Source organism: Marmota flaviventris, chromosome 6 (assembly GCF_047511675.1).
Source record: "Marmota flaviventris isolate mMarFla1 chromosome 6, mMarFla1.hap1, whole genome shotgun sequence".
Lineage (NCBI taxonomy): Eukaryota > Metazoa > Chordata > Mammalia > Rodentia > Sciuridae > Marmota > Marmota flaviventris.
Genome location: NC_092503.1, coordinates 77,993,799 through 78,019,272, shown reverse-complemented (window position 1 = coordinate 78,019,272; position 25,474 = coordinate 77,993,799). Strand labels below are relative to the sequence as shown.

At 32.0% G+C, this 25,474-nt stretch overlaps 1 protein-coding gene across 3 annotated transcripts in view; it reads right to left on the bottom strand.

The window, feature by feature from the left end:
* Positions 1-25,474, bottom strand: part of Ibtk (inhibitor of Bruton tyrosine kinase) — an 81,293-nt gene that overhangs the window by 11,237 nt on the left and 44,582 nt on the right. For 2 of the 3 annotated variants that reach the window (XM_071613242.1, XM_027928274.2), the window contains exons 20-26: positions 20,409-20,530; positions 18,426-18,538; positions 15,417-15,565; positions 13,814-13,977; positions 12,020-12,112; positions 11,325-11,468; positions 2,100-2,249 (exon numbers count right to left, since the gene is read on the bottom strand). In XM_071613242.1, the coding sequence (XP_071469343.1) occupies positions 2,100-2,249; positions 11,325-11,468; positions 12,020-12,112; positions 13,814-13,977; positions 15,417-15,565; positions 18,426-18,538; positions 20,409-20,530 (935 nt within the window). The remainder of the gene's footprint in view (positions 1-2,099; positions 2,250-11,324; positions 11,469-12,019; positions 12,113-13,813; positions 13,978-15,416; positions 15,566-18,425; positions 18,539-20,408; positions 20,531-25,474) is intronic. The other variant, XM_071613241.1, reaches the window with a different exon arrangement.

Here is a 25,474-nt window from a genome sequence, read left to right as displayed (position 1 = left end):
ATACTTGGATAACTAAATCTGAAGCTCAGATAGATAGGGGCAGGAGACATACTTATTTTGAATCTTTAGAATATACATGATAAACTGAACACAGGCTCATTAAACAAATAGTGTAGAAAGTACATGATCAATGACCTGTAATTAAACTTCTAGTAAGATGAATCACATAAAAAGTCCATGATGTTGGCAATATGAAGGTTATTATTGAACTCAGCCTAAACTGCTTTCAGTTTAACAGTGAGGGTAGAAGCCAGAATTAGTTACAGAATGAGTGGGAACTGGCAGTTCTTTTGAGAAATCTGGTGATGAAGGAAGTGTGGGATTGGTACTTATAGGACAATTATTAGAATTAAATATGGAAACTGAGTGAGGGATTAATTATCCCACCCAGACCACATGGGAGGAACCTGAGCATATTTAAACTCAGATGGGAAGAATCACACTAATAATAAAGAATCACACTAATAAAAAAATGGTGCCAAGCACAGTGGTGCACACCTGTAATCCCAATAGCTCAGGAGGTTGAAACAGTAGGATCCTAAGTTTGAAGCCCTTAGTAACTTAGGGAGATCCTGACTATTTCAGATTCTATTTTTTTTAATATTACAATAAAGGTGAAAAATGAGACCCAGGGTCATTACAGAGGATTTGTTGGTATTTACTTTTTCTTAAAGACATTTTTTAAACTAATATATTTTTTAGTTGTAAATGGACACAATATCTTTATTTTGTTTATTTATTTATTTTTATGTGGTGCTGAGGATCAAACTAAGTACCTCACAAGTGTGAGGCAAGAGCTCTAACACTAAGCCACAACCCCAAGTCCCAGAAACTAATATTTTTAATACACCAAAGATCATCAGCATGTTCACTCCTATTGCCAAGTTACTTTGCTTTAATATAAATTCAGAATATAGCTTCTTCTACTAGCTTTCTAAATGAAGAATGCTCTTAAACTTACCAAGAGCAGATTTAAAACATTTTTAAACTATTTATTTAAAACCAGATTTCTTAATATTTGATAATAAACAAAATGTAGAAACTGAATGATGAGTCTAATACTTCCTCTTCATAATGCTTCATGGAACTATTTATTTGCTTAAGCTTTTATTTTCTTTAGACTGTGAGTTCTATGAGTAGGGGCTATATTGATTTTTTTTCACCAATATGTAATTTAAGTAGTTAGCATAATGTCTGATACAAAAACATGTAATAAATTTTTGCCAATTTTAACACTTGTACATTTTACATAGCACCCAACTTTTATTTATAAGCCTATCATAAAAAAATTTTACCTATAAATTTTTATGTAAAAAAGCTATAAGCTGGGGCAGGGGATATTGCTCAAGCGGTAGTGCGCTCGCCTGGCATGCTTGCGGCCCGGGTTCGATCCTCAGCACCACATACAAAAACAAAGATGTTGTGTCCGCTGAAAACTAAAAAATAAATATTAAAAAAATTCTCTCACTCTCTCTTTAAAAAAAAAAAAAGGCTATAAGCTGTTTTATATGTATACACTGAATATCAAAAACAGCTAGAGAAAAAAATCTAAAACTATTAAAGGTACAATCAACAGGGGACGAGTAGATTCTGGTATATCCATACAGAAAAATATTATTTAGCAAAGAAAAAGAAAGTAATCAACTGCTGGTTAAAACACGGATGAGTCTTGAAATAATCGTGCTGAATAAAATATGACAGATTATAAAAAAAGGTATATACTATATAGTTCAATTGATGAAAAAGTTGAACAAATACAAGCTAGTCTCTACTGAAAAAAGTAAACTGGTAATCGGGGAAGGGAAATAAGAAAAATTCTGAGAATGATTATGTTCATTATCTCAAAAGTGGTGAGGATTTGACAAATATGCACATATATTAAAACCTCAAATTGTATACTTTAAATACATGCAGTTTATTGTAAGGCAAATACCTCAATACTGTTTTAGGGGGAAAAAATTATAAGGCGAAAGGGAATAGGAATACTACTTTTAATTTTGAATATAAAAAAACTGCCTCATAAATTTTTTATCATTTCAAACCATATAACAACCATAGAATAGTTTAAGGTAAAAAATATATTGGTTTTGCTTCATTACCTTACAACTTTTGGAGCCTGAGAATTTTCAGTTCCTTTAAAACAAACTTTTTTGACATGATCTCCTGAACTATGACCAGTAACAGATTTTTTTTCTTCTAGTAAGAAATCCCGGAATGACTTGGATGAAGCTGAATGTAGAGAAGATGCCCTGCAAAAGAAAGCAAAGATCATGCTAGAACATCCATTTTGTAAAATGGCATTCCTGGAAATTAATGGACATACAGAGAATATATATGTGAAAAATTTAACAATATAGTTTCCAATATAATGGTCAATCCTTGCTATCAAATGTTAACCAATCAAAACTATGAGTAAGAAAAAGAAAGAGAGAAATAGAAGAAGATCTTAGAAGATGCAAAAATATACCCTGTTCATGGATAGGCAGAACTAACATCATCAAAATGGCGATATTACCAAAAGTTCTCTATAGGTTTAATGCAATGCCAATCAAAATCCCAACGGCAGTTCTTGTAGAAATAGAGAAAGCAATCATGAAATTCATATGGAAAAATAAAAGACTCAGAATAGTAAAAACAATGCTAAGCAGGAAGTGTGAATCAGGCAGTATAGCGATACCAGACTTCAAACTATACTACAGAGCAATAGTAACAAAAACAGCATGGTACTGGTACCAAAACAGGCGGGTGGACCAATGGTACAGAATAGAGGACACAGAAACCAATCCACAAAACTACAACTATCTTATATTTGATAAAGGGGCTAAAAGCATGCAATGGAGGAAGGATAGCATCTTCAACAAATGGTGCTGGGAAAACTGGAAATCCATATGCAACAAAATGAAACTGAATCCCTTTCTCTCGCCATGCACAAAAGTGAATTCAAAATGGATCAAGGAGCTTGATATCAAATCAGAGACACGCCGTCTGATAGAAGAAAAAGTTGGCTACGATCTACATACTGTGGGGTCGGGCTCCAAATTCCTCAATAGGACACCCATAGCACAAAAGTTAATAACTAGAATCAACAAATGGGACTTACTCAAACTAAAAAGTTTTTTCTCAGCAAAAGAAACAATAAGAGAGGTAAATAGAGAGCCTACATCCTGGGAACAAATCTTTACTCCTCACACTTCAGATAGAGCCCTAATATCCAGAGTATACAAACAACTCAAAAAATTAGACAATAAGAGAACAAACAACCCAATCAACAAATGGGCCAAGGACCTGAACAGACACTTCTCAGAGGAGGACATACAATCAATCAACAAGTACATGAAAAAATGCTCACCATCTCTAGCAGTCAGAGAAATGCAAATCAAAACCACCCTAAGATACCATCTCACTCCAGTTAGATTGGCAGCCATTATGAAGTCAAACAACAACAAGTGCTGGCGAGGATGCGGGGAAAAGTGTACACTTGTACACTGCTGGTGGGACTGCAAATTGGTGCAGCCAATTTGGAAAGCAGTATGGAGATTTCTTGGAAAGCTGGGAATGGAGCCACCATTTGACCCAGCTATTCCCCTTCTCGGTCTATTCCCTAAAGACCTAAAAAGAGCATGCTACAGGGACACTGCTACATCGATGTTCATAGCAGCACAATTCACAATAGCAAGACTGTGGAACCAACCTAGATGCCCTTCAATAGATGAATGGATAAAAAAAAAATGTGGCATTTATACACAATGGAGTATTACTCTGCATTAAAAAATGACAAAATCATAGAATTTACAGGGAAATGGATGGCACTAGAGCAGATTATGCTAAGTGAAGCTAGCCAATCCCTAAAAAACAAATGCCAAATGTCTTCTTTGATATAAGGAGAGTAACTAAGAACAGAGTAGGATCGAAGAGCAGGAGAAGAAGATTAACATTAAACAGGGATGAGAGGTGGGAGGGAAAGGGAGAGAGAAGGGAAATTGCATGGAAATGGAAGGTCCCTCAGAGTTATACAAAAGTACATACAAGAGGAAGTGAGGGGAAAGGGAAAAATAATACAAGGGGGAAAAATGAATGTCAGTAGAGGGGGCAGAGAGAGAAGACGGGAGGGGAGGGGAGGGGAGGGGAGGGGAGGGGTGATAGTAGAGAATAGGAAAGGCAGCAGAACACAACAGACACTAGTATGGCAATATGTAAATCAATGGATATGTAACTGATGTAATTCTGCAATCTGTATATGGGGTAAAAATGGGAGCTCATAACCCACTTGAATCAAAGTGTGAAATATGATATATCAAGAACTATGTAATGTTTTGAACAGCCAACAATAAAAAAAAATAAATAAAATAAAATAAAATAAAAAAAAGAAAAAGAAATCAGTGGACAATACCACTAAGGATAAATCTAGATGTTGAAAATAGCAAGGATACTGAAATAGCTATTGTAACTATGCCTCAGACAACAACAGTAGCAAAGATATACTCAGAAGGAATTAAAAAACTGGTTGGGCTGGGGATGTGGCTCAAGCGGTAGCGCACTCGCCTGGCATGTGTGCGGCCCGGGTTCAATCCTCAGCAGCACGTACAAACAAAGATGTTGTGTCCACCGATAACTAAAAAATATTAAAATTCTCCCCCGCCCCCCCCTCTCTCTCTCCCCCCCTCCCTCTCTCTTTAAAAAAATAAAAATAAAAAAAAAATTTAAAAAACTGGTAAACTCAGTACAGGAACAGAAACAAAAAAGAACAAAATGATGTTGAAAAGACAAAATTAGCACTTGGATGAACTTTGTAGACTAAGAAGTCAATAGGAATCATATAAACAATAGAAATCTCAGGAGTGAGAAAAAGTCAGCCTTGGGGAATTACAGGATATGAAAAGTACTGTAAGCAGAAGAGACAGTGAGATGGCAGACCAAAATATTGAAACAACAGCTGAAAATTTTCCAAGTTTGGTGGAAGAAAAAATTTAAAAATCTAAGTTTTAACAAACATCAAACAAGATAAATGCAAAGATAATCACACTTAGGGACATCATAGGCAAACAACTTAAAACTAAAGATTAAAAAAAAATTCATTGAAGCAATCATAGAAGTATAACACAATATGAAAATGGCTAGCTTGTTATGGAAACAATGAAGTCCAAAAGACTTCACTGGAAGTGGGAAGACATCTTTAATGTGATGAAAGGAGGAAAAATGTCAATCCAACTTATATCCATGTGAGTAAGCTTGGAAGAGGGCCCTCTGCAAGTCAATCCTTAAGATTATTATAGTTCTGGATGAACCCTAAGGGCAGCACTGGGAAGCTTGAAGAGGAACACAGCTAACATTCTAGACTCACAGGTATTGTGAGAAATAATTGTTGTTTCTTTTAAGCTGCTTTGTAGGGATAATTTGTTATGCTGAGTCCATATTTGAAGTCATTTACCCTACATAAAACCTGAGACAATATGAAGAAATTTTCTTTATAGATTTGCATCAGAAGATGACCTACTAAGCTATTCATGTTAACAATATTCCTTCAAGAGAACTAATCTTTGGCCTTATCACAAAAATTTTCCCCAAAACATACACATATACAGAAGACAAAAGTCAAACACACATACAGTTCAAATTTCCTTCCCAAATCCTTTCTCCCCTCAAAAGCACACATATCTTAAGTTAACTATGATATAAAATACAGTGTGTATCATTAATTGTTGGGAACAGTGTTCGCAAATATTCTTACTAGCAAATTCCCTGAGTGTCTCCTGTAAATTATTTTTCTAAATACAGAAACCTGGAACTATCACTATTGAAACGTACAAGTTGTCAAATTCATTCTAGTGGTTAATCTGGGGACTCCCAGATGTAATACATGATTTCTATCCCACAGGTTTTTTTAAGAAGTTACTTAGGGTAAAAGCTCTCCAAGAATAAATAATAAGTAAGACTGCTTATAAAATGTTTTAACTCACACATTCATTAGTTACACACAGTGATCAATTATAAAATGTGGTATGAAGAATTCTTCAAAGAAATTCCAAGGTTCTTTCCACTGATTATGCCATGATTTGATACAGTGTCTAATTTCCCACAATTTTACTTTCCTCATAGGCTCTGGTTATTTTCCATTTGAGTAGCCACAGAAACTTCATGGAAAAATATTTATAGACATTTATATCCACATGAAAATTAACAAAAATTGTATTCCTCAGCTAAAGTACCCCTGAAACTTTAATGAATACATTTCTAGCTCAAAAAAGTTGAATAATTGGAAACTACTCTATATATGTTAGCTAGTTCTCGATGGAATTTGGAAAAAATTGCATTCATATATCAAGCCAGGCCATGAAGACTGTGTATTCTTCCACTCAAGATGACTGATGAGAAATGTATTACTTCTCCAAGTAAAACACTTGAAGATGAAAAGTGGCCAAATCTCATATATACTTAATGTTTTCACATTAGATTTAAAATTCAAATGGTTAGAACTTCATTCCCGTGCAAAAAACAATTGTCTTTAATACTTTACTTTGCCACATCTAATTGCAGGCAACAAGAATAAAACTATAATTGTGAATTTATATACTAGGTGAAATAATGTGTAAAAAGGCTACCAAAAATCCTACCACAACCAAAAGCAGATTTAGAGGGCTGATCTGTGATTTGCAAATGATGAACTGCACATTAACTTTAATATTAAGATATAGTATAAAAACATCTTGTAAAGAAATAAATTCTGATTAGATGATACATTAGAAGTGATAATGTATATTTGAGAAATATTTAAAATACTATAATCATGAAAAGACTCTGAAACACAATCCACAAATTAGATTAAAATGCTAATTTCAGATCATTTTTTTATTTTATTAAAGTAGAAAAAAGTTTAAATTCTTTCAGTGAGTTTTTAAACCAAGGCGTTTAAGGGATGTTCTCAGAAATTTCTAGCATGTATTGCATATGTGCTACTCAGGTACTGTGTGTACCAAAGTAAAAATCAAGTGTTATCATTATAAATAATACTGTGGTTACTTCATAATTTCAAAGATAATTCTATACATAATATAAAATTAAAATAACTTTTAATCATACAAACCAGCACACCACATTGTATCTACTCAATAATCACAGTTCAATTTAGAATTCCTTGCAATTTTATAGAAATCTCAGAAAGAAAATTATGAATTCCCAGCACTACAAAATATAGCATAAAGAAAGAAAATTAAAAACCTAATAATTTTATTTCAATTTATACTAAACATGCCTCAAAGTTCCTATATACCAAATATTAACTATTTAATGTGAATGTGTTCTTAAAATTTATAATGTTTTGATTTGTGCCATTAACTTAGAATAAAATTCTCATAATCTAATAAAAAATATATGTATATATTTATTCTAAATATATACTTATATATACATTTCTACATATATACTTTACAAAGTTGCTTCAATTCACTCTTTAATAAGTATAAATAAAAACAATGAATATATTCAAAATAATTTTGCAGAAATCAACTTTAAAAGATCCTTAAGATTTAACAAAAGTGTATTATCATTATAAAATGCATAATTATTAATTTTATGACAACTCAAGACACTTCTAACCTTTACAATAATTCAAAATAAAATTGTAATTTGCCACAAAATTCATTACTCATTTGTTTGTATTTAAATTTTCCAAGTAGGTTTTCATAAAATAAATTTATAATAAACATCATTTAGATTTAATAGTTGCCAAATACTTCTCAATGAAAAGTACACTGATTTACGTTTTGGGCCAAATTTCATGGCATTTTCTTCCTATCTTTCTAGACTTCTCCTGAATATTTTCATAATAGACTACTTCTAAAATTTAGAAAGTGCCTTCAAAGTAGGACTCTCTGAGCTCATGTTGCTAATAATTACTGGAGAAACATTTTGCCTAAATTTGAACATTCAAGTCTTAAGTGTCAAATAAATAACTATTCTTCCCTTTAATACTTTTTTCCTGAAATTTCACCTAAAGTGAATAGAAAAGCAACCAGAAGTGTGTAAGCCCACCTCACACAAAAAAAGAATAAGATATTAAGAGATGACAGACTAAAAATAGCAACATGTTTTTGGAGAATGAAGAAGCAGAGTGATAGCTGGTAGAGTGGGAATTTAAAAAAAAGCCTGCTATCAATTAGGTGGTAGTACTGTGAAAAGATCAAAAACCCGGAAAAGCTCATATATTGTATCAAATACTGAATTAAGAACATGGCTAAAAATGTGAAAACTGGTTTTTGAAGTTTATTTGTTGGCATAATTGAGAATAGTAAATGTCCTAATTTCATGAGGTCACATGACTGCACCTCCCATACCTTATCAAAAGGAAAATCTGATTCAAAGACACTAGTAAAATAGAAAGGCAGAAGCAAACTATTTGCTTCTGCACAAGTTTATACAATAAATGGTAAAGTGAGTGAAAATCTATATCCAGTGAAAACTTTAGTCTCTGCCCTAAACTATTCACCCTGATCAGCTTCCAAAATGCTGGCAACCAAATTTATAGACCTTCACAACAAATAATTTTATCTGTTCTTTAAAAAAATTGACATGCCCCCAAGCATGGTGGCACAGGTCTGTAACCCTAGTGACTTGGGAGTTTGAAGCAGGAGAATTCAAAGTTCAAAAGCCATCCTCAGCAGTTTTTCAAGGCCCTAATCAACTTAGCAAGACCCTGTCTCAAAATAAAAAATAAAAAGGGCTAGAATGTGGCTTAATGGTTAAGTGTCCCTTGGGTTCAATCCCCTGTACCAAAAGGGAGGGGGAAAAAAATCATCAACATCCTATGGAGACCAAGGAAAAAAAATATCAAGGAGGTAACCAATATTAGGGTGGTGCTTCCTAAGGATACCCTAAGGATATTGCAAAGCATCCTAAAGTCATACCCATTCCACACAGGCACATGGTGCTTCTAATCAGAACTTAAAACAATCAATAAATCTAAAGAATAAAATATTAAAACGAACCAAGAAATATACAGAAAAGAGTGAATAAAACAGGAATATAAGTCAATGACTATTTTTAACTTTTCATATATGGAACCATATTTCTTTTTTCTGACTGGCTTTTTTTCCACAATATTATATCAGTGAGATTCATCCACATAGTATTTAGTCATAATTCATTTTTTAATCACTGGGTAGTGTTCTATTACTTTAAAAAATGCATCCATTTAATGCTGATAGATATTTAGGCTATTTCCAACTTTAGTTATTACAGATAATGTTGTTACAAACATTCTTATATATGTTGCCTTTTTTTGGTGATTAAAGATTTTAATAGTTGAAAATAATCAAGGAAATATTTGAGAATATGAAATGGGAAGACAAATATATGGACAGTAGAAAAATTAATTACAGAAATCCAGGAGGACCAATATCTGATTAGTATAAATTTTAGAGAAAACAAAAGGAAAAGTTATCAAAGGAATAGTTCATACAATTTTTCTAAACCTAAGGGCATGCTGTTTTCAATTAACACAAATTCTCAAAATAATATGTCAAAACAAACCCCATGAAAGTACATAATTTTGAAATTTCTGAACACTAGGAATAAAGAAAACTATAAATTTCTAGGGGGAAAACAAAGGTGGAAGAAGGATAATGGGGGGTACCATAAAAAGAAATGGAAATCAAATGATATTAGACTTCCCAAAAGCCACAGGGATAACAAAAAGGAACAAATTCTCCAAAGGATCCCAACTTAGAATCTTGTTCCAATCTAACTAGCAATCAATAATAAAAAAGAAAACAACAAAATGTTCGTGAATAAAAAACTCCAAAAACGTAAGCAGTACATATTCTTTGTCAGCAAACTACTGGAGTTGTACTACATCAAAACATGGAATAAATCAAAAAACAGACAAACACAAAACATAGAAAACCAGATTAAATACTGGAGGAAAGCAAGGACATTTCTAAGATGACAATTAAGGAAAATCCAAGATGGCAGATAATCCACAGGCCTAGAAAAGACCCAGTTCAGACCAGAGAAAAACACAAGGTTCTAAGGCAGAAGCCTCTAAGAAAACAAATGTATTTTTTTTCATTTATTTTTTTGTTTAAATAAGGAAACCAATTGATGGCACATCTAAAACAACATTACTAAGCCAAATGCTTCCAAACGTAGTTAGTTAATGCTTTCAAATTACAATAATTTTAGTATCTTAATGATTATTTCAATAATACTTTTTTCCCTCTTGCTATTTTCTACACCAGCGAAAACACAACTCAATGTTGTTAACAGTTACACCATAAAACCTACAAAGGCAATAAGAAAATTGGTCTTGCTTTATTGTCATATCACCAGAAATTAAAAGAATGCCTTACATGTGGAAGATGTTTAAGAAATACTGAAGAATTAAAAAAAATTCTGCTAAGACCATTTTCTCAAGTGTCATCCTCAGTTTTCTTCTACTTCAGTATTCCAATTTCTTGTGTTTACTTTCTTTGGTCAGAAATTGTACTTTAGACCTATTAGCAGCTCTGACTAGCATTATGTTAATTCCCACTGGCAACACTCAAAACTGAGTGTCATTCCCCCTTAGTAGGAAAAATATTCCCTTTTACAAACAGAATAATTTAGCATTAGGACACTGAAGGATTTTCCCAAACTAAGGGTGGCTACCAAGATCACCCTCAGTTCCTGTGAAAGAAAGTGGGTTCTACTTCTTCCTTACCCTTCACACTACTTATGTATGTGCTTCTCTAGAACTGGTTTCCAGATATTCTGATGTGGATAACAAAGAAAAGGGCAGATGGAAGGGAAGCAGAATACAGCCTGTTTTACACATCTCAAAATTGTCATCTGACCTCTTCGAAGATTACTCCTATAATTATGCCACTTTGGGTAAATTATAATAGAGAAAACATAAATAATGTAATGTTAACAGCACTGTTTAAAAAAGTGACAAGAAGCTTTGTATAACTACGTAAAGACATTTATGATGCATACAAAAGGACAAAGAAATAAGGGTACTAAAAATAAAGTTTGCTTTTATGAAAATGTCCTGTGGTGCATTTTATTTATTATAAAATGAAAAAGTAAACTTATTTTAAGTCACTTTAACAAGAGAAGTTTAGCAGAATAACAAGAAGAAATTATATTCATAATGAAAAACATTTGAAAATCATGATATAATGTCAATACATTAAAAATTAAAACAAAACAAAAAAATCCCATTTTTGACTTAAAAGCAAAGGAAGGAATGAAATATTTGCTAATATAGGCAGGGAAAACCTCAGGAGTAAAGAATCACTTTATAAACTAATAAACCAATCTAAGCTAATTTTAATAAAAGTGATACATACCATGCATTCACTGGTTTGGGGACTTTGGAAGGAGTGGTTAAAACTGTTTCCATGCTACTCATTCCTGAATTATTTTCTTTGGTAGTCAATGCGATCATTTTTCGTTGCTTCTGAGAAAGTTTAACTCCAGGAGAAACCATTTTGCTGAAGATTAAATTAAATTAAATCAATTAGTTTCACTGCTCCTGAGAAAGTTTAATATCATGAGAAATAATTTTGCTAGAAATTAAACCAATTAGCATGAATTTCTTTAATGAAAGTTAGAGATAAGGATAATATTTCCTATTTATTTGGTGTGACTTTACTATTTGATCAAGATGTTCACAAAGTATCAACAGTGGTGATATTAATTTATACTATCAATCATTAAGTAATAGCTATGATTAATTCCTCCTTTATATACTTTTCAAGGATAATTTACATTACAAAGCTTAAAAATTTTTGCTTTTTCTTTGATTTTTCTTCAAGAACAGATCACATGGTTTCTAGCATGTGATACTGTTTTGTATAAAAGCTAGTCTATCAACTTAACTCAATCTTTACACAGATTTAAGAAATATTATAAAGGTTAAATTACCTAGAAAAAGGCTTAAATCTATTAGATCAAAGGCAGAGAAATAATGAGAACGATCCAATGGATCTTTCCAATTTTTTAGGACAGGAATATAATTTTTTTTATGATTTTTTTAACCAACCCTAAATTTGACTTAGGTGTAGCTCCACATTTTTGTCTACTTTCTTCTATTTCCATGATGGTTCTGAGATCCACGACAGGAGGGCTGACAGGACTAAAAAAAATTAAAGAATTACTTTACAAAAGCCTTCAATTACCTTTAAAACCCAACCCCAAACTTCAATGAAACTATAAATTATATGTAGATTAATAATGAAAGTATAATTTAGAATTGTTTTGCTGATAACAAAATTCTTATTAGTATTAACAAAAACAGACATTTTCTAGAAAACCTTAGGATATTCAACAATATTAATATTGGAAACCCACCAAAAGTAGCTAGCTATACCATAAAAAAAAAATACTCCATGATTTTTACAGTTTCTAACCTAAATGAAATCTATGATACAGCTAAAAATAAGTCATATTACTATATATTGAAGGATAACCTGCTGTTTTTTCTTTCAAAAAGAAAAATATTTACTATATTTCTGTATTTATTCCCACTAGATGATACTTCAGAATGATGTAGAATTGTTTATGTATGCATTAATATGTAAAATATTGACCAATTTATATAGCTAGGCACTATTTTTAAGACATGTTTAGAAAATATTCTAATATCAGTACTCAGAATATGTTTCCAGATGTCCCCAGAAATTGTTATGTTACTTAGAATGCCAAAACATTTCAGACTAATTTCTGAGCTACCATTAGACCATGAAGCAACATAAACTGAAACATCATATACTTTGTTCCAATACATAACAGAGCACATTTCAAAAAAATTGCACAAATGGTCAGAGTGATAATATAATCAATAAGTCACTTGACAGTTTTAGCCTATAATCAACCAAAGTAGTTACATAAAAATGAAGCACAAGCTCTACAGCCCTACAAAAAAGCAAACTATGCTTTCTATTTACAAATACTCCTTCATTTGACTTCTAAATAAAAGAAAAATATGCATAAAATATAAGTAAAAAGATAGTATAACATTCAATAAATATCCTCAGATATACTAACAATGAACAGTACATTTTATGAGATTTTAAATACCCACTAAGGTGCAAACATTTAACTGTATAATAATATATTTTGTGAGATAATAAGGTGCTCTATTATGCATATATGGAACAAAGATTATGATGTTCCAGTTAATACTACTTCATGGCCTAAAGGTAGCTCAAAAAGCATAAAGCTTACAAATTAAAAAAAAAAAAAAAAATGGTTTTCCTAAAAGGAAGATGGGCTTTTTTTCTAATTCTGTTTTTGCCTTGGTTTTTAAGTTTTTAACTGACACATAAAAAGTATACCTATTTATGAAATACCATGTGATCTTTCAACATACATATATATTATGAAATATTCCAATCAAGGTAAAACTGTCCCCTCAAACATTTATCAGGTCTTTATGGTGAAAATATTCAAAATCTTTTCTTTCAGCTTTTTTTTTTTAATAAGCAGCATATTATTATCTATAGTTATCCTACTGTGCAACAGAACAGCAGAACTTCTCTCTTCTATGACTTTTTACCTTACATATGCATCAGTCTTTCTCCATCATTACCTTCCCCTTGAGTAGGAGTTTTAATTAATATACATTAACAAAGAAAAATATGCTATAATATACTGACAATAATACAAAGACAACTATATTTTGCCTGGGTGGGGGATAAGCCTATTATATTGATTAGCAATTTGTATGCATATAGGTAATTTTATGTATAGTAGAGTATATTAATATTTTTTAAATTTTTTCATTTGATTAAAATTAATGATATTTCTCAGATACAGAACAAAATGAAAATTCTACCTGAAAGAGCCAGCAACCCAGCTGGAAGAACTTGTTACATCAATTCTGTTACTGGGAATGGGCTGTGGAGTAGATACTTTAAGTATTGATGATTTTTCCCATGGTTTGAAATCTTCCCTAGAAGATGTATTAGTTGTACCATTAACATAAGGTTTAACTTTCACCTAAGGGAAGGGGAAAAAAACATTAAAGTTAATAAGAGCAGATACCTAGCTCAGTAGCTAATATGTAGTTGATTCTTAACAAATATTAGTTACATTATGGAAAATCTTCTGATAATAAACCATCTAACATTTTTAATTCATATTCTTCTACAGGTTAATGCTTTAACCAATTCTCAAACAATCAGATGATTGTGAGCTTGGAGAATAATTTTTAGGGATAATGTTTGCCTATTAAACTTATATTTATACAAAGAGTAAACAAGAATGTTAATATATAGAAGCTATACAGTAAGATATGAAGCAGCAATTTTAAATTAATGTCCACAACTTCAGATATGAAACAAAATGAAAATTTGGTATAAATGTCATAGAAAGTCACTCTGAACATAATTAAAGGACTCTGAATAAAATTAAAGTCAAATAATACTGATATTTCAAAAGGGACCTGGAAACTACTGATATTATAATAGGTCAAGTAAGTTATTAAAATAGTATTTCTATTGCCAGGATTAATTCTTCTACTATTATAAGACATTCACAATATGCCTTCTATATTCCAGACCAATCTTATCTGAATAATAATTGACCCCAAATGTTTACCCTACATTAAAATAATCAATCCTTGAGGCCTAGAACAAGACAGGGTAGAAAGCATAAGTTCTATTGTCTTAGGAATTCCTAAAAGTTAGGATTATTATTTTTTTTTTTAAAGGCAATACTAGGGATTGAACTCAGGGTCTTGCATGTGCAGGCAAGTGCTCTACCACTGAGCTACATCCCCAGCCCTAGAATATGCTTTAGGGATGTACAGGAATTAGAGAAAAATAAGTCTATCTCAAATAAAGTAGATATTTCCCTTCCCCATAGATTATAAACTATGGAATAAAATGTCAGGATGTCTAAAAAATGCATTCCTCAGAGATACCCAGACTAGGAATCCTGCAGCTTAATGTCAATTATGCTAGACTAGAAGATCTCAAATCATTCCAGCTTGTTTTGCTCTAGTTAATACTATGAAAGGGACTAGTAGAATCTGAATTTAGACTTATTTTCAAAATTACTTTACCTTTGATAATTTTTATCTTCTGTTAACTGACATTTCACAAAAGACAATTCAGTAATTCATCTACAAATATAGTTTTCACTGTCTACATAGTGTTACTATATTTTACATCATTATATTTTACACATCAACACTCTATTTTACTTGTAGAAAGATTAGACATAACATTCATAAAGGGTTTGAAAGAGTCATTGAATAAAATTAGGAAGGTTATACAAATTTGAGAAACTAACACTACACATATTGTATTAATTTTATCTTATAAACCAGCCAGGACAGTGTTTTAAAGTTTGAGTAAAAATAATGAAAAACTAAAGTTAAACTGTATACAGATCTAAAAACTAAAGGTAAGGAAACAGTGCTTTATAAAACTAACCTCAATCTTATCTGAATGAAATCCTGTTGTGAAATCAGGGGACTGTAAATCTCTAGGACTACCCACACCTGCATAGCTTCCTTCAGAGTCTGATGTCAATAGTTCTGGAAGAGATTCCACAGAATTGGTCTTACCAGACTTTAATAATCCTAAAGTAAGAAGTTAAAACAAAACCAAAAAAATTTAAACACATAAAAATTACATATATGCAATACAGTCAATGAGCCAAATAGAGAGCTAAAAGCTTCCACTTAACCAGATTTTATAAAATTTAAATTATATTCACCACACCAAAATCTTATCATTCAAGCTAACTGGAGAAAGATATTAGATTAAGTGAAAAAAATAAAATGAAAGAGGTTGTAAAACAATAGTGTTATTCATCATGATTACATGCCAATTATGCAATGAAACTGAGGAGGATAGTTTTTGGGATCTGCTTTGAAGCAATGGTTGAGGACCTTTTTTCCACCATAAAAGAAAAAAAAAGAAGAAGAAATGAAGGAACTCCAGACTCCTCTCCTTTGTCTTTCTCTCCTTGTACAGAAATCTCTACATTCATGCAGAAAAGGACTAATATCATCTGTGTCAGAGGAAGCACATGGCCTTTTTGCCTCTCCTTTATCCAGCAGACTAGCCTAGTAGCAGAGATTCCTAGAGAAGTCGATTATAATCTGTTTGAGAGTTGGTGTTCTTTTTTTCCCCCTGTAAAAAATGTCTTCTATTGGGAGTATTTTAAATTAGTTTATCTCCTGAAGTAAAGTGTTATGAAATGTATATACCACTTCTTAGATAACTGAGGAAGCCTAAATGCCTGCCTTTGTTTCACACCTTGTATTCTGCATATTAACACTTTCACAGAATGTCAATCGTGTAACTTTAAGCATCAACACACATGCTAAACCTTCACACAATGTCTTCAGTGAAATTTGCCACATACTCTTAATTTATTTCCATAATTAGGTCTTTTGTTTAAATTTAGTCTTCTAACCATTATCAACTTTGGCTACAGAAAGAATGGTACAGCAAGAAAAATATAGTATTGGAATCAAGAAAGTAAATTCTATTTCTTTTTGCCACTACCTCAAATCGCTTAAGTTTTCTGAGGTTTAAAGTAAGGAATATAAATTATTTCATTACTATGGTCTCTTTGAGTTCTGACATGCTAAGATTTTAACACATGTACTAAAAATAACATAAAAGCAAATCAAATATCTGCCCTTTTTTATGTCATTTAGGTGACTAGGATATCACTAAGTTGATGACTGTCTATTTATCCTTCCATCCATCTACCAACGGCTCTTCCTAAGGGCTAGATATAACTCACAACAGAAAATAGAAAACTACAGTTTTAAGTCTGCAAAGGTCTTCAGACATGTTTCCCATTTACTATGTCTCCTGATTAATATTCTCAGTACTTCGTAAACCAACTTAGGCATATTATCTATGCTTTTCATATCTTTTGTTGATCTAAAACTATTATTCTTGATATTATTCCCTGTGAGCTTTATTAACATTTTAAGTACCCCATTTGTAATAGCTAATTAAACAAAAATAAACACCCTCTTTTTTTTCTGCATAACAGCTATCTTTTCCTAAGAGATGTGAAACGATGCTTGTCTTTTACTTTTCAAAGTCACTAATATGGAGTTGACTGATAGAAACTGTACAAGGTATGTCTTAGTGCTATAGACAGACATACCTACCATTTACAAAAGCCATACTATAGTCTCATTATTTTATTGTCATATTTCACATTTTATCTAGAGAAACTGTTAAAAATTTAGATAAATCTAGATCATATAAACCTAGAATGTGCAACAGTCAATAATATTACCAGCCTAAAATTGTGGGGGGAAAAATACAAAACAAAAAGATACCAGGGATACTGTTCTAATTAAGACTAAAGAGATATAAATAAGCAAAAGCAGGGTTTAACTTGACAGAACACTGGATTATTTTAAAGATTAAAACTAAAAAGGCTATAAAACAATTTTGAATAATCAGGGAAATCTGGATATAGAATGTAAAACTAAACAATACTAGTGAATTAATGTTAATTGTCTTGTTGTGATAATAGTATTGTGGTTTTATAGAAAACCACAATAGTATTGTGGTTTCATTCTTAGGTGATTCATATTAAAATATTTAAGGAAACATGTCATGTCTAAAACTTATTCCAAGTGGATCAGTACTCAAAAGTATCTATTATTATACACATACACACAAACTTGAGTATATAGGTGTTATTGGTATTTTTCTTTCATCTTTTCAGTAAGTTAAAAGATTTCCAAAGAAAAGACTGAGAAAAGGAATTTAGAAAAACATTGCCTTTTATTTTCAAACCACATAATTCCTAGATTTAAAATGTGCTACATTTGATTAGATTATAACCTCTTTATGCACATAAATTGCATCTCAGTTAGAGCATTAACATATTTGAATTAAATCAACATAACAATATAATCTGTCATATGTTGCCCATACTAAACCTCTATGCCACTGGACAGAATAGTCTTTCTAAAAACATAAATTTTATTCAATCATACCCTGTTTTAAAAATTCATCACCCACAGCCATTAAAATAAAACTCCAAATTCCTTAGTTTGGCAAACAATAGCCTCCAAAATCTGACCCTATCCAATGTATCTCCTATCTGCACACACACTACATCACTACATGGCTAAGTCCACTTGGGAATATATTGTCCCCTTTGCTAAGTATGTCCATCTGCCTCATTTTCTTGGTTAATTTCTCTTCATCTTAAAGCTCCAGCTGGGACATCACTTTCCTCTAACAGGTATTCCTTGATTTCAAATTCATTGGAATGTCTCTTTTGTGCTGCCAGAGCAAACTTCAGAGTGGATACCACAATACAAACTGTAATTTTGTAGCTTCTGAAAGGACTATATTCTATGTGCTCCAGCAGATAGCACGTAGCACATAGAATAAGGTAACAAGACATCAAAGACTAAAATTGGAAATATATGCTAAAACACTTTCACTGACCTGTAGATGGTGGACTCTGAATAATGTCTGAGAGGTTATAACCTCCAGAACTATCTGAACGCTTACGTGGCTTCTTTTTAGCTTTTGTTTTTGCCTTTTTAAACATGATTTCCCTAGAAAAAAGCACACACAAAAGTGAAAATGAATTAGAGATGAAACAGTGGAAAAACTATGCATTTTAACCAACAGAATATAGTATATTTTGGTCAAACAGAAACTATGATAGCACAGGCAAGCTCTAGTTACATTCACCAATGTAGATCTGAGTAAATTACTTAATTTCACTGGGTCTTACTGTGATATTATTATTCCCATCCTGGCATTTCTGTGAAAAATTAAAAACAAAATGGTAAAAAGGAAAATATGTGGAAAAGTAAAACGCTAGTCATAGGCCTCAAAAAGTGCTACAAAGAGACTATGAACAGAAGCAGGACAAGGCACAGCCACTACCATGGTGCCTCACCAAATACACCAAGTTCACATCAGACATGATCCAAGAGGTATATAGCTTTCCTGAGTATGAGCAGTGCTCCAAGGTCTCCAAGGACAACAAATCTTCAAGTTCACCAAGAAAACACATATGTGCCAAGAGGTAGCAAGAAGAGCTGAAAATACCCTACCCACCAGGAAGAAAACTGTTGTCAAGGACTAAGACCCTTAAGCATAATAAAACCTTTACAAAGAAAAAAAAAGTAAAACACTGTTCACATTTATACACACTGTTTTATTAGCCAAGATCTTAACCTAGAAATATCTGGTGACAATTTGTTAAGAATTTCAGAAAATGCTTATTAATTCCCTAAATTAAGTACTATTAGGGAAATAACTATCCTATTTTAACCAAAAAATTATAGATCTCATTATATATTTTATCCACTTACAAGGGTCAGCAATGAAGTGTTATTTTGTAGAAATAAAATGAGTTATTTATATCAATGTTAATAAATTTATTATAACTTTTAATATAATATAATATATCTAAGTCAGATGTCCAACTTATAGTACCCCAAATGCTACCAAACACTAGGAAGAGAGAATTTAAGAAATAAGTGAAAAAAATACCTCTGGAACCCAAGAGTAGTTTTTCAGTGAGGTACACAGTGGCTCTATATAGTAAATGACCTGAACACCCAAAGATTTCATTTTAACAGGTTATTTTACTAAACAGAGTAAGAGTAATTCTGTAATAAGTCGATAAGTTAACCTACAACAGTGATTACAAATTCTATTCAGGGCTGGTCAAGTCAGCTCACTCTAAGGGATTATATAGAATCTGGGATATTTTGTCAGTCACTGTAGGCTTATAATCTATTGAAATAAGTTCCTTAGAGAGGAATCATTTGAAAATAGCACATCATTTCTGGCTGGTGCTCTCCTCTTTGGAACCTCTTTAGTTCAATCTCTCCAAAGGTAAATCTCTACTCTTCTACCAAGATGGCAGAGAGGCAATCCCTTGGCTGAATGGGGCTTAGGAATGGACCAGGGATCTAATGCTCCTTAAATCCAAGTACTCACCCTAGTCTTCATAAATCTGATACCACTAATTCTTAAGCATTTCCAGAACTGCTTTATTTTTTTTAAGTCATTACTCTTCAGAACTACTTTCCAGATTCCAAAACTCTTAACATATCCTGAGGACTGTTTGCTCCTTTCTTCTTCTCTCTGCTGTAGTACAATATGACCTTTCAAATTTCTTTACTGTAATCTCAGCACATTGGAAGATAGTTAAGATTACTGTACTTATTTGATCGAATATGTTTAAACTAAAGCCTATATTCTTTTTATACTTATACTTGATACATTTATTAGATTTGCAAGGATTAATTATACATTTATTCTATATTATAACAAGACTAAGAAAGAATATAAATTTTTCAACTTCTTTTTCCAAAATATCAAAATAAAATGTCAAGTATCCAAGACTGGGGGAGAAAAAAGGAAGGAAGGAAGAAAAGGACAGAAAATAAAACAAAAACAGCTTACGAGTAATTTTGTTCCATATTTATTTCTTCATTCAAAAAGATATCTCCATCTTCTATTTCCAAATAGCTAATATCTGGTCCATCTTGATAAGGTGTAATGATTCGTCTATCCATTGCGGGAATCTGTAGAATTAACCATGTTATTTTTAAGTACCAAGTTTTTTTTTTTTAATTTTAAAAATATATATACTTATGTTTTTAGTATGTGCTAACATTAACTAGAAAAAGTTCAGAATGCCTACTGACCTCCTAAATTTACAACAAAGAATAATGTGACTAGCTTCATTAAAAAGTATAATTCACAAAACTGCTATTTCCTGATTTTAGAGGAAAACCCTTAGTTTTTCTCCATTCAGTATACTGTTGGCTTTGGGTTTATCATATATGGCCTTTATAATGTTAAGGTAAGTACCTTCCTCCTATCCCAAGTTTCTCCAGCATTTTTTACATGAATGGTAGCTGTATTTTCTCAAAAGCCTTTCGTGTGTCCTCGGAAAAAAAATTTCTACTTTTATTATTAAATATTCCATTTCTTTTTTTGTGAACATCTTTGTGTGTCTATTGAGTATTTCTTAAAATATATTTTTAATTTTATTAATGCAATATAATTATACATAGTATTTGGATCCCTTTTGACAAAATTATTAACATACAAGGAATTAATCAACATACAAGGAATTAGATTTCAATCCCCATTCTCTCTTCCCACTCCCTTTTCTCCCTCCTCCACTCTACTGACCTTCCTTTCACTCCATTATTTATTTTTAATTAGTTCTTTCCCCATATATGATATTTATTATCATTCTGTTAGATTCATTCCATATTTCTCTTTTCCTTCCTTACTTCCTCCTTCTCATTCTCCATTTCTACTCCACTGATCTTCCTTGCATCTTTATGAAATCTGATCTTCCTACCCCACTGCCTTCTTTTCCTCATTTTGCTTTAGCGTCCACGAGAGAAAACATTAAACCCTTGATTTTCTGAGTCTAGCTTATTTCGCTTAGCATGGTTTTCTTCATTTCTATCCACTTACTAGCAAATGCTAGTAATGCTATTTTATTCTTCATTTTGGGAATTCCACTGTGTAAATATGCCATATTTTCTTCAACCATTCATCTATTAACAGGCATCTGGGTTGATTCCATAAATTGCCTGTTGCTATAAACATTTAGTATCCATATCACCACAGTAGTTGCTTTTTGTGCATTTGAATAAATACTGAGGATTGGGATAGCTGGGTAATATGGTGGTTCCATTCCCAATTTTTTGAGGAATATCCATAATACTTTCCAAATTATACTAATGTGCAGTCTCACCAATAATGTATGAGTGTACCTTTTCCCCCCACAACCTTACCAACATTTATTATCATTCATGTTCTTGATAATTGCCATTCTGCCTACAGTAAGATGAAACCTTAGTGTAGGTTTGATTTGCATCTCCTTGATTGCTAAATAAGAACATTTTTTCCATGTATTTGTTGGCCATTTGTGTTTCTTCTTTTGAGAAATTTCTGTTTAGTTCTTTTGATTATTTATTGACTGGGTTATTTGCTTTTATTAGCACTGGGCTGTTTGAGTTCTTTATATATTCTAGATATTAATCCCCTGTCAGAGTTAGTAGCTGGCAAAGACTTTTTCCATTCTATAGGCTCTTGCTTCACTCTCTTAATTATCTTCTTTGCTGCGCAGAAGCTTTTAATTAGATGACATCCCACTTATTAATTCTTGGTTTTATTCATTAAGCTTTAGGGGTCTTGTTGGGGAAATCAGTGCCTGCATCTATATGATGGAGTGCTTAGACCCTATGTTTTCTTCTGGCAGTTCCACAGTTTCTGATCTAATTCCTTAGTCTTGGAAATATTTTGATTTGTGCCAAATGAAAGATAGGGATTTAGTGTCAACATACTTTATATACATAAACAGCTATATGAAAAATTGTGGTATATGTGTGTATTAAGAATCGTAAAGCAAAAAGAAAGATAGGGATTTAATTTCATTTCTCTACATATAAATATCCAGTTTTCACAGTATCATTTGTCTAAATGGCTATCTTTTCTCCAACATATGTTTTTTGTCAAGTATCAGATGGCTATATGTGGATTTGTTTCTGAGTCTTCTATTCCACTGGACTTCATATCTACCTCAATGGCGATACTATGCCGTTTTTTTGCTACTACAGCTCTATAGTATAATTTGAGATGGGGTATTGTGATGCCTCCTGTACCACCTTTCTTATTCACAATTCCTTTGGCTATTCTCAGTCTCTTATTCTTCCAAATAAATTTAAGGATTATTTTTTCTAGTTCTGTGAGAAATGTCACTGGTATTTTGTGGGATTGACATTGAATCTATACTTTTGGAAGTATGACCATCTTGACAATATTAATTCTGCCTATCTGAGAACACCTTCTGAGGTCTTCAATTTCTTTCTTCAGTGTTCTATAGTTTTCATTAATTCCTAGATTTTTGTGTTTTTATTTTTTAGGATAACGTTAAGGGGATGATTTTCCTGATTTCTTTCTCCACTGAGTCACTGTTGGGAGTATAGAAAAGCTACTGATTTCAGTGCTGATCTGGTATCCTGCTACTCTGCTAAATTCATTTATCAGCTCTAGGAGTCTTGTGGACTTTTTTTGGGTCTTCTATATATACTATCATGTTATCAGCAAACAGTGACAGTTTGACTTCCTCTTTTCCTATTTTTTTATCTTTAATATCCTTCCCTTGACGGATTGCTCTGGCTAGAGGTTCAAGTATTATATTAAATAGAAATGGTGAGAGTGGACATCTTGGTCTTATTCCTGATTTTAGAGGAAAACCTTTAGTTCTTCTCCATTCAGTATACTGTTGGCTTTGGGTTTATCATATATGGCTTTTATAATGTTAGGTAAGTACCTTCCTTCTATCCCTAGTTTCTCCAGTATTTTTTACATGAATGGTAGCTGTATTTTATCAAAGACCTTTCCTGTGTTTATTAAGATGATAGTATGGTTCTTGTCCTAAATTCTATTTATGCAGTGAATTATATTAATTTGCATGTGTTGAAGTAAACTTGCAACCTTGGAATGAAGCCCACTTAGTCATGGTATATTATCCTATTAATATGTTTTTGAATGCAGTTTCCTGATATTTAATTAAGGATTTTTGCATTTGTGTTCATCAGGGAGATAGATCTGTGGTTCTTTCCTAAATGTGTCTTTAATTTTATTATGAGGGTTGTATTACCATCACAGAATGTAATCAGCAATGTTCCTTCTCTTTCAATTTCATGGAACAATTTGAGAAACTCCAGTGTTAGCTCCTCTTTAAAGATCTGGTGGAACTCTGCTGAGAATGCAACTGGCCCTGTGCTTTTCTTTTTTGATAGGCTTTTAATTGCAGTTTCAATTTCATTACTTGATTCAATCTGGGTAGGTCATAAGTGCCTAGAAATCTGTCAATGTCTTCTAGATTTTTCAGTTTATTGGAGTATAAATTTTCAAGTTTCCAATGATCCTTTGAATTTCAGATGTGCATGTGGTGATATCTCTTTTTTCATCTCTAATTTTGTTGATTTGAGTATTTTCTTTCTTTAGGTTAGTTTGGCTAAGAGTTTATCAATCTTATTTATCTTTTTGAAGAAGCAATTATTTTTTGCATTGATCCTGTGTATTATTCTTTTATGCCTGATTTCATTAATTTCTGCTCTGATTTATATTATTTCTTATCTTTTATTGATTTGGAGGTTTGTTTTTTCTTAAGGTAGTACATATGCTTATTATTGGACTCTTAATTTTTATGATGTAGGCATTCAATGCAATAAATTTTCCTCTTGATACCAGTTTCATATTGTCCCAGATATTTCGACATGTTGTATTTTGTTTTTATTTGTTTATAAGAATTTCTCCTCTTATTTCTTCTTCTATCCATTCTTCACTTAAAATAGTATTGTTTAATCTCCATGTGTTTATGTGTTTTCTATTATTTTTCTTGCTGTTGATCTCTAGTTTCATTCCATTAGGTTCTGACAGGATGCATAAGATTAAATCAATTTCTTTGTATTTGCTAAGACTTATATTGTAACCTAGAATATGGTCTATTTTGGAAAATATTCTATGAGCTGCTGAGAAGGCAAATTCAGCTGTTTGGGGGTGAAATATTCTGTAGATATCTACTAGGTCCATTTGATTTATAGTAGTACTTAGGTTGGATACATCTTTATTGATTTTATGCTTTGATGACCTGTCTATTGGTAACAGGAATGTAATGAAACAACCAATATTATTATATTAGGGTCTATCAAGAATTTAATATCAAGCATTTTTTAATATAATTGAGTGTATTGACATTTGGCGTACATATACATATTATTGTTATATCTTCTTACTGGCTTATTCCCATTATCAGCCCCTGTGTCTCCTTTGATTAATTTTTGCATCTTTTAAAATAGGAGCCTAGCTACTCTAACTTGTTTACAAACTCCATTCACATACAATATCTTTTTCATCCTTTTACCTGTAAGTCTGTTGTAGACAGCATACAGTTGGCTCTTGCTTTTTGACCCATTCTGCTAACCTATATATTTTAATTAAGGTGTTGAAACCATTTATATTCACTCTTATTATGGATATGTGGTTTATTGCCATTTTGACTTCTTCTTACGTTTAATTCTATCTTGATTCTCATTTAGATGATTAGTCTTCTATTAATCATCATCTATTTGGGAGTTTTAGGATTTGTTTTGGCTTTCTCTATGAGCAGTTTACCTTGGAGAATTCTATGTAGTGCTGGCTTGGTTGTCATGAATTCTTTTAGTTTATCCTTGTAATGGAAAATTTTATTTACCCACTGAATATGAAAGGGAGTTATTCGGAGTATAGCAAACTCAATTGATAATTGTTTTTAGAGTTTGGAATATCTCATTCCAAACCCTCCTGGAATGAGATGAGAAGTCAGAAGTGAGCCTTCTTAGTTTGCCTCTAAATGTGAACTGATGTTTCTCTCTTGTAGCTTTTAATATTATGGTAGGCATTCTAATTATGACGCATCTTGGAGAACTTCTCTTCATCAGGTCTTTTTGGGGTTC